Source organism: Melanotaenia boesemani, chromosome 1 (assembly GCF_017639745.1).
Source record: "Melanotaenia boesemani isolate fMelBoe1 chromosome 1, fMelBoe1.pri, whole genome shotgun sequence".
Lineage (NCBI taxonomy): Eukaryota > Metazoa > Chordata > Actinopteri > Atheriniformes > Melanotaeniidae > Melanotaenia > Melanotaenia boesemani.
Window position 1 is genome coordinate 7,479,888 of NC_055682.1, and position 14,211 is coordinate 7,494,098.

The following is a 14,211-nucleotide window of genomic DNA, read 5'->3' on the forward strand; positions in this document are numbered from 1 at the left end:
TTTTTATTGTTCAGTCTTAACTATGTCCGTGTACTACCATTATTCTTAATATGAGCATAAACTTAATGCTCATATTAAGAGTTATATTCATGAGGTACAAGTATTTGGCCACATACTGTAGACAGTTATAGAACAAATAAGCTGAGATGTAAAACCCACAATGCAGTTCAATATATTAAAATAAATTATGTAAATGGGTCATGGTACACTGTTGATATACTCCTTGTCTCCTAAATGCAAAGGTATATTATTTTTTCTTTTAGTAAGGATTAAAAAAGCAAAAAAAGGTAACTTCTCCTTTTTGCAGATCATGCACCTGATAAGCCAAAACATACCAGAAGCAACCCCCTCAACCCCACTTTCCTGTATATGGCTCAGCTAATCTTTCATTTTATGGAGAGAACTGTCCTCAAAGGATGAATATAATAACAGTGTTAAAGTTTGAAGAGCTGTCCTGCCAAATACTGTATTATGACATTAATATGTCAATTCACAGCCATTACTTTGTTTTAGTTGTGAAGAATGTTAATGATTTTATTTTCTATGCTATTGTATAAAATGTTAAATTTAAACAAATAGAGTTTATATATCTGCCTTTTTGAGAAAATTATGTTCATGGCTGAAATTTCAAATTCTGTGGTCATGAAATTTCATCTCATTGTAGAAAAGAACCGATTTGGAGATGAAGATCAAGTGTCCGTAGAAAATCCTTGATCATCTTCTAAAACCTTATAATTTGATTGCAGAATAAAAAAACCTTGCAGCTTTATTTGCACTTCTTTACATGTAAATTATGCTGATGCTGCAACCTGCACTCAGAGAACTAACATGTTTAAATCTGCAGTAGTGACATGTGTTATAAGCTGGTGCTGATGTGACAAAGTCTGACCATAGATTTGTATGGATGGGGATGTTTGACACAGAGCTGCTGTCACTGTTCAGCAAAGCGTGGAATTATACCTTTACCCTACCCCAACACACATTCACGCATGCAGCTACTGTATTTAGCCTGACTCCTTGTGGGACTCGAAGTGATGATGATCTTCTGTAATTGAGCAGGATACGTGTTGGATGAATGAGAAGAAATGAGGTTCTAGTGGGAGGAGGAAAATGTAATTTGCTGATGTAGATTTTGAACCAAGAGGTCTCTCAGTGCTCATAATTGACCACCACTCCATCTCCCAAGGGTTGATAGACACAAAAATCCATGAAATGTCTCTTTTTTTCCCCCCATTCGGCTTCTTGCAGCTAATGGTAGCAAAACACTTAAAAAGATACTATAGAAGTTTTCTTTATATAGTCAGTAAAAAATATGTACTCATTAAGAGATAACTGTTAAACAAAAGACTAAAGCCTTGGCAAAAATAAAGTAGCACAGATGTAAGAGTATTTTTTGTTTTGTGTGTGTGAATTGGTGCGTAGACTGATGTGTATGTGAGTGTTAGCCCACTCAGGGGAATGTGTTTTATATGCTAATTTTGTTAATGTGTATAAGCTGCTCCAGCCTATTTTCATTAGCTTTTCATTAGTCTCTTTTATGGAAATGCACAGTGACTATACTGCTGAGCATCCACCAGCCTGGCTGTCTGACAGTTAAGGAAGCTGTTCCCTCATGCCAACACCTCAGCCAATCTGTGTCACTTAGGCCTTTAGACAGGAGATCGATTTTGTGGAAGTGCTATCAAAAAGAAAAACAAAAAAAGTAAGTCTGTTTGGTGATGAGATTTTTTTATTTATTTATTTTTTTTCAAGTGAATAAAGATAATGTAAAGGGGAGAACATGAGGCAGATAAAGTTGTCTGTCTTGGTGTGATTTCGCACCTGACAATTGCCAAGAACTGTTGAATTTATTTATTTTTAGCTTGTTCTGCTTCAGCATTCCTTGTACAGCACCATCTTATTGACGTACCGTAGATCAAGTAACTTCACGTGAAGGTTGAGGGCATCTGTAAAAATTGCGTACATTCATGCAGACACCACATTTGCTTATCCTTCCTCTTGGGTCGGGGTCAGCACCGAACCATTTTTAGGTTTCAAATTAGTAAAAGAGCTATTGCGCCAAGCCTTCAGGAACCCCTATTTTCATCAAAATAAAACATAACATTATTCTTCTCTAAATCTTTAAACGCTCTTATTGAAATTATAACCTTTGGATTGTTAGGGTTGGTTTTGACCCAGTTGTAAAAGTAAGATTATAAAGCAATATTTAGAGCCAAAACTGAAATCATAAGTGACAGCCTGCTCCTCTCCCAATCATTTGCACATTAGAGGATTCTCTTTTGGACATGCTGGCCCACAAAGCTGGGCATGTCCAGTGTTCAGTATAGAATTGGTGACTTGCAGAGTGCACATCTCCATTTTGCATTATGCATTTGTACCAACTGCCTTAATTCTTTCAATTAATTCACCTTCATTTTGCATATCAAGTCATCTCAAGGCACTTTACAGACATAATGGGTCCAAGCATGACTGTGATCCAATTAAAACAAATCTACATTAGTCCAATTTATAACAGTTCATACATGCCAATTCATAAAACAATAATTGTGCATCTAAGAAAAACCACTGGATTTCATTAAATCTTCTTTTCTGTTTAGTCCCCTAACCTGAGTATGCACAGGGCAGCGGATGATGTTTGTAAGGAAAAAACTCCCTTTTAACAGAAGGATTAGATTAGATTTAACTAGGTATTCCTCAGAGATTTTGGTCCATATTGACATGATAGCATCACACAGTTGCTTCATTTTTGTTGGCTGCACATCCATGAGAATTACCTGTTGCTCCATTGGATTGAGATCTGGTGACTTCAGCAGCCATTTGAGTGCGGTGAACTCATTATGTTCAAGAAAGCAGTTGGAGATGATTTGAGCATTGAGACACGGCACATTATCCTACTGGAAGTAGCTATAAGAAGATGGTGCCCTGTGGTCATAAAGGGATGGACATGGTCAGCAACAATATGCAGGCTGTGATGTTTAAATGATGGTCAGTTGCTGAAAAAGGGCCCAAAGTGTGCCAAGAAAATATGCTCCACACCATTACGCCAATGGTACTGTTAATACAAGGTAGAATGGATCCATGTTTTTATGTTGTTTCCACCAAATTTTAACCTACCATCTGAATGTTGCAGCTGAAATCTAGACTCATTAGACCAGCCAACATTTTTACAATCTTCTTTTGTCTAGTGTTGTTGAGGCATGGAAACTGAGGCTGAGTAACTACATGCAACATTTAGGAGGTTCCAGGAACACTGCTGCTTTTGCGTGGTTTTGTAGCTATGAATAAAATTCACAAAGCTCTTTAGTACAACTGAATGAGGCTCCTTAAATTTACATCTAACTTTGTGGTACTTCTGATGTTGTGCCATATAGGATAAGACACTGTGCTGATTGACTGCTGAATGGCATTGCAGCACAAAATTAACAGGAACCCAATTGTATTTGGCTTTGTAGCCTCTTAGTAATGGCCCATAACAATGCTTTTCTTTTCTTTTTCTTTTTTGATGTTGTTGTTAGAGGTAATACTGCACATGAAATGCAATTCCAGTTCTGCACATCTATGTTTATAGTAATTAACATTGCAGATGTATAAATTAGGGGGGTGTGATACATGTCACTGGGAGGACATGCAAGGTAGCAGAAAGGAGGGGGGGCAGACCATAATCCAGGAGCATTGTTGATGATAAAAATAAGGCGTGACTCTGCTTTCAAGCATCTCTCTCTTATATCCTCCTTCCTTCAAGTGAACCAGTGTCCCGTGAAATTGGGCTCTAAATTACGACAGTGGTGCACTCTGTGTGAAGGTTTTAAAAATGATTCGCACAGCTGCTAAGGGCATCGACTGGACCACAACAGTGAGCACCAGACAGTCTATGGGCCTGACTTTGGCCAGAAACCAGTCCAGTGTTGATAAACACAGAGATTTTTTCCCTTTGTTACCTTACTGAGGATGAGGCGGTTATATCAGTTTCATCGCTGTCATTATCTGCTCAAGCTCATGACGGAGATGGTGACGATTTTGGAGTCAGAGTTATAAATCAGAGTTGTTTCCCTTCTCCTTTCAGTAAAACATTGTCTTTATTTGAATAATAAGGGTCTTATCTCAGTGAGTTACTGTTCTGCTGGCTACTGCATTCCTTCCCTATCACTGTTTCTCTCTCCCACCTCTCCAGTTTGTCTTTAATCATACACACCCCTCCCTTCATTCAGTTTTTATCTGCTACCCCAGCCCTCACCTCTCCTTGTCCCTCTTTCCCTCCACTGAAGAGAAAGCAGAGATATTGGATTCTTAAACATACTCGAAGCAATTCTTTTTTTCCTTTTTCCTCATATTGTTCGGTTCCCACTACAAATTGTATCAGCTGTCTTAGCATAGAGCTGGGAACATCTTACTTAGATGGATCCTGCTTTCCAGTGTGGTGCTAGTGAACCATTTCCCATTTATTAAACTTCCATCAGTTAAAATACACTGCAGCAGTGCTGTGTAAATCTCAAAGTTATTGTTTCTCCTAATAATAGCCTGAACAAACCAGTCAAGAAATGCCATAAATCCAAAATAGAGACTGTGAACAAATTTATCTCTGACTACAAATAAACCAAATACCTATTAGGATTTCACCTTCAGTAGTCTTTACCTCATGTTTTGGTTTTAATCCCAAAAGATGGCTCTGGAAGCATAATGGGTATTTTCCAAAGGAGTCAGTTTGTGCTGTCACAGCCTCAAATGGACTTATATGGGTCATCAGTAACAGTCACATGTGCATGCACTGGTTCTGCTCCACCTCCTTGTCCCAGATGGAGATATGCCGTAGCATATGCCTGAACATTCACAAACGTTGTTCTCAGAAATAACATACTGAAAGCAGCACAGGCCTAGCTGACTGGCTGATCTCAGGCTGGAGGGATTCAGGTAGAAAAATCCATTTATCAGCAGTATCTGCCACTCAGGTTGAAGCCAACAAGATGTGGACAAAACTCAATTTCAGCATTAATAGAATAATACCACGGTTAATGTGCCGTCTACTGGAGCAGAACACGAGGTCAGCCCAGGGTCAAGCCTTTGGGTGTTTTGTGCCAGACCATGTGGGCTTCTCATTAGATTCACATTCGTGACCAAATCAGATTTCCTCTGTACTCATGCTGAATTTAAAATATCCAACTTGTCCAGGACTTCTTTAGCATTCTCTGAAATGCTGACCTGATTACAACCTCTCCTGAACTGTTGTAAAGTCTGCATTTGTGTTTTTGGATAGTGATTTGCATTTTTTTCACTCAGGGTTACTTCTTGCTGTTCGAATCCATGATGGACTCTGTCCTGTATGCCAGAGACCTTTACTTGGCTGATGGTGGCTCAGGTAGGTGGCAAACAATGCAGCATTCCCCTGAAAATAAAGTAAATAATCTTACCTGCTTTTTTCTACATTGGTTGTGTTTCTGCATTATTTAACAATATCAGCAGCATAACAATGATGTTTGTTTCACCAGGCTCAGCATATAATAATGTTTTACTTTGCAATGTGCCACATTTAATAGAAATGACACCTACATGTAAAGACACCTTAGACCAGGGGTGTCCAAAGTTGGTCCTCAAAGGCCGCTGTCCTGCAGGTTTTCAGTATTTCCTGTTTCAGCACACCTGACTCAAATTAAATAGATCCAACAGCCTATTAAGTTTTGCACAATGACTCATTAATTTGAGTCAGGTGGTTTTGGAGCAGGGACACATCGAAAACCTGCAGGATTGTGGCCCTCGAGGACCGAAGCTGGGCACCCCTGCCTTAGACTATTTATTGCCAGAAATCAGGGGTAGCCAGCGTTGGTCCTCGAGGGCCCCAATCCGGCAGGTTTTCCAGATTTCCGTGCTCCAACACACCTGACTTAAACTAATGAGTCATTGTGGAGATCCTTATAGGCTGTTGGATCCATTTAATTTGAGTAAGGTGTGCTGGAGCAGGGAAATCTGGAAAACCTGCTGGATTGGGGCCCTCGAGGACCAGCGTTGGCTACCCCTGCCATAAATAGTGTTAAAATTTTGCAATTTCGCAACATGTTTCATTCAAGATTTCTTTATTGTCACTGTACAGAGTAAGTCTAAATTTCAAGAAGTCTAGTCTATAATGACAGATGTATAGCTATAAATGTCTCAGTCCAAGCAAATGGTGAAATCAGTCCAGCCTCTGTCCCAGACTGCTAGTGTTCACATTTCTAAGTTAGCAATTGCTTGGCCTAATATACATAATTGAGAATGTCCCTGAATTCTTTTTACAAAGGGAAATCTGCATGCAGATGACTCCTAAGATCCATATATTTATGCTCTTACTATAGTTTTAAGAGATTAGTCTTATGACACACAGTCAGTCACTGCAGAGACTTTGCTGCCATCTGGACTTGCAGGACCTCAGTGTGCTCTCATTGGCCTGGAACCACAACTGCTCTGGGCAAAGAGCTGGGTCGTCTTTGAATTTTATACAATTTCCATTAATCTTTTTAGGCAATAACTAAAATTAACTTCATTTTTGCTTCTGTTTAGGAGCTGTTCTCCAAACAACAGAAGTACTAACTAGTTGTGTGTACACAGTTGTGATGCACTTCTATATCTTCCATCTTCAAATTATTATGTAACACCACATAACTTTTTAATGAGGAGCACAGTCAGGTCTTTTTTTTTTTTTTTTTTTTGTAAGGATGTCTTTAATATAAAAGCTGCTTATTTTCAGTAACAGTGTCTGGCTGAGTGGCCCACCTTGCTGCTGTGTGCTGTATTTACTTTGACCTTTGGTTGATTTTAAGATTCTGTAGCTGCTGTTATAAATTTTGTTATAGGACCTCCTACTTCAGCTCTTAGGTTTTTAAAACCTAAACTACTTTAAAAATTAAGTTAGAGGAAGGGGGTGACATGCAGCAAAAGGTTGCAGGCTGGGATTTAAACCTGCCGTTGTCAAAGACCAGCATCCTCTGTGCATAAGGTAGCTGCTCTACCCACTGAGCTAAATGTTGCCCTAGAACTACATTATTTTAAAGACAGATTTTATAGACAACAAGCTCCCTCTCGAGTTTGCCTTCCAGTAAATTCATAAATCCAGTCTGTGTCCCTCTGTGATAAAAGGCAGATATTTTTAATGGCATATTTGACTCAAAATAATGAAACCCTGTTGTGCGCCAAGACTTGACACATATGGGAAGGCCTTTCCCTTGTGTCATCCCTTTGGTGCCACAGATTTAATGACTTGTGCCAAATGTGACCAAGCTGAGGAACGGTTCCACCACATCGCCTTTACTGACTCTCTGGGACATGAGAGAGGTCACACTCAGGCACAGACGTACAAGCACACACTGAGGGGCAGTCAGAATGACAGCAGCTATAGAGACAGATCTGCTCATGAGGGGGATTGGACAGACAAAGATGGGACATGAATGAGGCAAAAAGTTACAGGTCAGAGGTTGACGGATGGTTTGTCATAAGCCTTTAACATTGATGGTCCCAACACAGGGTGCTCTGATGAGATCTGCTGTGCACCAAAGCTGCAGGAAGTGCAATGAAAATATGCAAGGCTAGTAAAATAAATATAGTAGCAGTGATTTCATTAGCATTGTTATGGTTTTTACTATGACAGTTATTCTGTGCATATGCATAGAAAAAGTAAGAGCATAACACTGAAAAGCACAATATCCATAATTATTTAGATTATGTGTATGTAACAGAGGCTCAACTAAATGTTTTTAACTTACCAGAACTGAACAACCAAGCGTACATCTTGTACAATTACAGGACAACAGGTCAATCAAGTTATTGCATGTTAGTGTTTGCATGTTAGTAATTGAAGCAGCATGATGGCCTGGTCCCATCCATGGCTCATCGTTCATAAACACCTTGTTTTGTACTTGAAAAGAAAAATCCCAAGCATGTCAATAATGATAAATGATGATAATAATTTTTATTTCACTGAAGCCAACACTAATTTTTTTTCAGTATCTCAGACACATTGATCATTTCTTTGCTGTTCTCTGAATGTTAAGTGTCCTAAAAAAGGTAACCTGGAAAAGAAATTGAACAAAAATGAAAAATATTTTGGTAAATGAAAATATTTGAATTCCTAAGGTGGATGTTATTTATTTATTTATTTAGTTAGTTAGTTAGTTAGTTTTGTTTTTGCTTTGTTGTTGCAATGTATTTGTACAAAGATTAGTTCAAAATAATTTGTACATTTATTTTAGTACATTCACAACATTGATTCATGGTTCAGATGCTTTTTTCTGCAATTAATCACATTGTTAGAGATCAGCATTTTGTCGCTGTCCAATGGAAACCACGTATATTCACTTTGATGTTTTTGATGTTTTACAGTCAACAGCATGTTTACATTCTTGTCCTATCAACTGATGCCTTGGATATTTATATCACCAATGGGAGGATGTTTTATGAGACCGTCTATTTAAGACGTATCTCCACTGGATGTCATAAGTTTGTGAAAAAAAAAGCTTTTTCATGCTCCTATAAAAAAAAGAATTTTGGAGATACGTGGTTTTCATCGTACAGCGACAATTTGCATTTAAAAAGTGTAAATAGGTCAAATTAAGTTAACCTGTTAAGTTTATAGTACATTTTAAGGACATTCTTACATCTTACAAAAACCAACTACCTCTATCTATATTTATGAGTTTTGCGAGTACAATATTTGGCAGAAACAAATTAAGATAACCGATTAATTGGCCGATTAATTAAAAAAATATATATGAATATAATAACGTCTATTTTATTTATTTTAGATTTGCATTGTGAATTTTTCTGTCTATGGGGCATGCATTAATGTAGCTTCCAATTGTACTGATGAATTAATTTATATCAACCAAAATTAAAACCAGACCCCTTTCTCTGATATCAAAACATGCCATCTTTAACAGAGTTGAATTTTAAAAATATAATGGTCACAAGTAGTCTGGCACTTATGTTACTCCACAACAACACACACAGTAAGATGCTGCTGCAGCTTGAGTCACGTTGTAGTGTTTCCTGACAAAGTAAAACTAAGAGTGACGGGACATCATGACAGTTGCTGAAGATGGAGAAATGTTTCTCAACATGCAGCTGACGGAGTGATGAACAGTCATTCTGTACTCTCAAATATTTTGTACACTTAACGTTATTTCTGCAGTTTTTAACTGTTAGCTAGCGCTATACTAGGTTAGCACAACTTTACCAATGCAACATAAATGAAAAGCATGACTGACTCAACGAAGTACAGGTCACTATCATGACACATGGCAAACAAAGTTAAACTAAAGCTGGAGACATGCTGAGTCATTCTTAATTTCACAACGTCGTTATAAATGAACCTGTCGTCAAGCGTCGCTATGCCAACCCCTGTAGTGTTACCTGGCTGTAGTTACTGCTACAGCTAAAGCTGTGAGGACTATGGATTGAATAGAGTCAGAGCTCTACCTAGTGGACAAACAGCACAATGACGTCAGTTTGCACGACTCCAACTCTCAACAGCATTTACCTTTTTATGAGAAATTAAGAATATGTCAGCGTTTAATCCAAAAATCTGTCCACTTTTGATTGTTTTGGAAAGGGCTTTAATCGGCTGGGCTGTAGCTGTGCGTATAAATGTATGTAGATATACTATTACAAGTTTTATAAGCCAGTGGTTCCCAACCTGGGGAGCACAGGGGGTCTCTAAGACCTTGACCATTCATATTTATGAATTTCTCACCATAAATAATGTATTCTGGCTGAGTCCTTGTCCTTGGATAAACCAAAACTTAAGTTAACTCACTTTTGAAAGCCTAAAACCAGGTATGGTTTCAGCATGAGGTGGGGGTCCATGACTTTTTGGTATTTGCATGAAGGTGTCCCCAAATGAAGTAGGTTGGGAACCACTGTTCTAAGGAAGTATTTCATTATCTGCAGGCAGATTGCTAAACCCAAGCAAATGCAAACATGGATACACTTTATTTTATTAAGTATTGACTTAAAATCATTGTGACATATTTGATTTATCAACTTCTACTCTTAAAATAAGTTTATTTTAAGATGTTCAGTCTGAGCACAGTAGTGCTGAATTATTAGTCTCTCACTGCAGCATTGCTGGTATATGTGTGTTTAAGTTACATCAGAAGAGAGCATCAGCAGCTCCCTCATTCTCCCCACTACATTAACCTCCTCTTCATCCTTAAATGTGTCCCCACATGGCTGGCACAGCACAGCATCTTGGGAAAAGGGATCTGTTTTGTCCCATGCCCCCGCTTCCGCACTTTCTTTTTCTCTCTGTTACAGGCAGCCAATGGGGTAAGATGAAAGGAGCAAGAGTAAAGGGTGGGGGGGCGGCATGACAAATGGGCTGTGGGCAGTGAATCGAGAAGGACGCAGATGTCAAAGACATGAATCTAGTGACGCCCGTGTATGATAGCCTTCTTCTTCTTCTTCTTTGTCGTCGTCATCTTTCTCTGCATCACCCTCTACTTTGCCTTTTCGTCTTTTCTTTCGTCTTTCTGAACAAGGTTCAGAGAGAGCCTTGTTCAGATTGTGCCCAATCAGCACCCCTCCTCTCTCCAAGCCCTCATAATTACTCACTTGGATCAGTAATCGGAGTACAATGGGGTGACAAATCTGCTGTTTGCGTGTGTAAATAAGTGAGTGTGCGGTATATTGTGACGCTCTCAGGGTCACAAGCAGGCTTGAGCTAATGAGAGAGGCCTTGAGTTGCCCATCATAGAGGAACCTAACCCATTCACACGTTTTATACCCTGAGGTATCGAAGGTCACGTGAGACTGAGCACAAACACAGTAATGGGACGGCAGTGGCTCAGGTTTGTCCAGTGACTGGAAGGTTGGTGGTTCGATTCCCACTCCCCCAGTCATCTGTCACTGTGTCCTTGGGCAAGACACTTAACCCTCCTTGCCTCCAGTGTTGGCATCGCTGGTGAATGAATGTGGATGAATGTTTGGTGATGGTTGGAGAAGCAGTAGGCGCGGATTGGCTGCCACGTTTCCTTTAGTCTGCCCCAGGGCAGCTGTGGCTACACAAGTAGCTTACCGTCACCAGGTATGAGTGGGGAGTGAATGAATAATGGATACGCAATGTAAAGCGCTTTGGGTGCCTTGTAAAGTGCTATATAAATCTAATCCATTATTACTAATATATGTCACAGCACCTTAAATGGATCCCAATTCCTTGGACAATTCATTGTCTTTTGTATCTTCTGCACTTTTTATTAATTAAATACCTCAGAACTTTGGTATGAAACTTTAACTTTAATGCTGGTTAATGCCACTTTAATGCTGGAATTACCTTTAATGTTGGTTTCCAGTGCTGCATTGTCTTCACCGCACATGTATGCTGTCTGAACCAGTGATGCATAGATCCAACTAAAAGGGTCTTTTCATAGCTCTGTCTCAGGAGCTGTAAAAGATGCCAGAAACAGAATTCTGTGAACTATAATTGTTCTTAATTCTTTTATTGATAAAACCCAGAAAGTAAGGGGCTTTTTCAAACTGTTAAAATATACCAGAAGAGGTTTCTGCAGTCATAAAGTACCCTGTTGTTGCCAGTTTAGGACTTGCTTAAATCACAATACTAAAACGTATATTTACCACTACAGCAGTGTGTGTAGCAGGTGTTATACAGATCTCATATATAGATCTAACTGGAACAGATTGTTATATTTTGACTAGATACAGTAATTTACATGCTAAAATATTGAGTTTACGTATCCTCATGAATGTATTCCAATGTCTAGTTTAGGCCTAAGGCCTCAGTGTTGCCTAATGTTGCTTCACAGTAGGAATACAAATGGCTTCAAGCATATCAGCACTAATGTCATCACCAAGCATATTAACCATACGAAATAATTTATTCAAATGTGAAAATGCAGTGACAAGACATTAAGGCTTATGTTTAATGTTCATTTTAAGATTTGGATAATTCATTCAAAAGGCAGTGATATGAAATATGAGCAGCACCGTAATCACCACCAATGATCAGCCTTTAGACCTTTGAACAATGAAACTAGAATTGAGCTCTTCAATGACAGAGCATCCTCCTACTTTCTGAGAAGAAAAAAAGTTTTCATAAGCCAGTTTTTAATGGGAAAAAATATCTGGAGTTTTATGTTTTCATAAATTATTTTTTCTTGACATCCTCGTTAACCATTACTAATTATATTATCATAATTTCCTGATAAAATGGGCTCTTTAAAATATGTCAAGGTCACTAACTCACACAAAATGCCGCTTTTCTTCCTCAATATACATACAAAAAATCCATACTACAGCATTTTATGGATGAATTTGCTTTTCTATACAAATTCAATTGATTCTTTAAGCAAGTTAAACAATGATTTGGCTCACTGTCTGCAGTCTCTGGTTTCTTTCATATACATCTCTCACTTCAGATTTGTGCGAACCATCTAAGAACCAGCACGTACCTACCTGGGAAAAAAAATATTTGTAAAACAAAGGCCAGCAGTGTTCATCCTCTTCCGTTTTAGCATCACAGGTAGCTGCTTTAATGCAGGTTCAGCTTAGTTCCTACATTCTTCCTTCTGGTGTCGCTGCCGTTTGTCTCATCTCGGATTGCGTTTCTCCAAGAAATTGATTGGTTATGACATTGGAGGGAATTTTAAAAGAAGTCTGTGACAGACGAGGCATGAAGGATGAAGAATCACAAGAATTTGAATTGACAGAAATCTTGCTGTTGACTCTATTGTACAAAAGAAAAATATAAACCTGTGCTCATCCTATTTTACAAACAAGGAAACAGCATGGTGAATATCACCATTTGATGGCGGACCTCAAGGCTAATCCAGATAAATCCAGCACCTACGTTCGGACAAATTCACTCTGGCACCATACGGATATCTTTTTATTTATCTGTAGAATCTTTGCGTGAAGTATTGTAAAGTATGGTAAAGTCAGACACAGCTAAAATGATCTGTTCCTCCATATTGAAAATGTTTGCAGATTACACTGTCTAGCCTGCTCTGAGATCATTGGTCAGTCAATGAAGCCCCTCGCTGGTTGGCTGTGCGACAACGATAAAAAGGGAACATTTTTCTATTATCTTATGTTTTGTTGCAAGCCCCCATGTGCACGTCTACGTGAACAAGCGCAACATTTCACATGCACGAATGTCACCTGTCACTTGGCTTGAGGAGGACAGCAATTTTTTGCCATACCCCGCAACTTCCATAAGAAATGAGTGGAGAAGAAGCAACGTCGCCTCCTGTGTCGAGTCCATAAGTTTTGAGGCGGTCCACGCCCACAAAGCAGTGTCTTACTTTCTCCAGCCAATTAGCAGACTCTGTGCAGCTTGGCCGGGCAGTTAAACTTCAGAAGATTCCTCTGGTTAAGAGTATGAAATTACAAAGTATCAAAATTGAAGTGACGTCTTGTATTTCTGGTAAGACGGCAGATTTAAACCAGGCGCATTCAAACATTCATTCATTCATTCATTTGTATTTCTGCCAGTCTAATTAAAATATTTTTGAAAGTAGAAAAATAGTATCTTTAAAGGTACACTCTGGAGCACAACGAGGAGGATTTGGCCAGCCTGACAGATTTTAAAGATTGGTACTATGACGCCAAGAGACAGCAAAACAAGGATTCACATGGAGCCATTTAACCCCCGGGAACGACTCAACAGACGTTCTGATCTCTATAGATAAGAAACAAAGTAGTTTTGATGCGTGTTTGAGCCTGGTGGAAATTCTCCACAAAGAGTTCCAGGAGCTACACGAGTCACTGGAACTCAGCCAGAATCGGGTGGAAACCCGGGCTGCAGAGAACACCAGCCTCAAAGTAAAATCCCTGACCTAGGGGATGACCCGACTCTCTGAGGAAAATAAGATAAAAGAAACGGTCATCGATCTGCAGACGTGAAGCACGAGAGAGAATCTGGTATTTGCAGGGATTCCAGAGCAGACGGAGGAGGACCCCGAGACCACGGTTAAAGATTTCATCCAAACCCAACTGAAGCTCCTGGAGGAAATGATGAAAAATATCTCCTTTTACAGAGTTCATTGTCTGGGTGGGAGGAAACCCAGGGCCAGCAGACCAAGACCCATTGTGGCGAAGTTCCTCAACTTCAAACAGAAGGAGCAGGTGAAGAATACTCCTGTTTCCCATCAGGAGGAAATCGAAGTCGCCGAAGGTGCTCACACTGTGTGTTTATTTATTTAAGATCCCCTTTAGCTTTTGCATAAAAATATTAAC

The 14,211-nt window shown here is 39.2% G+C and overlaps 1 protein-coding gene across 1 annotated transcript in view; it reads left to right on the plus strand.

Annotated features, from left to right (window-relative positions):
- prmt3 (protein arginine methyltransferase 3) overlaps window positions 1-14,211 on the plus strand; it is an 86,591-nt gene that overhangs the window by 23,405 nt on the left and 48,975 nt on the right. The window contains exon 11 of the mRNA XM_041987391.1: window positions 5,275-5,353. Within this exon, the coding sequence (XP_041843325.1) occupies window positions 5,275-5,353 (79 nt within the window). The remainder of the gene's footprint in view (window positions 1-5,274; window positions 5,354-14,211) is intronic.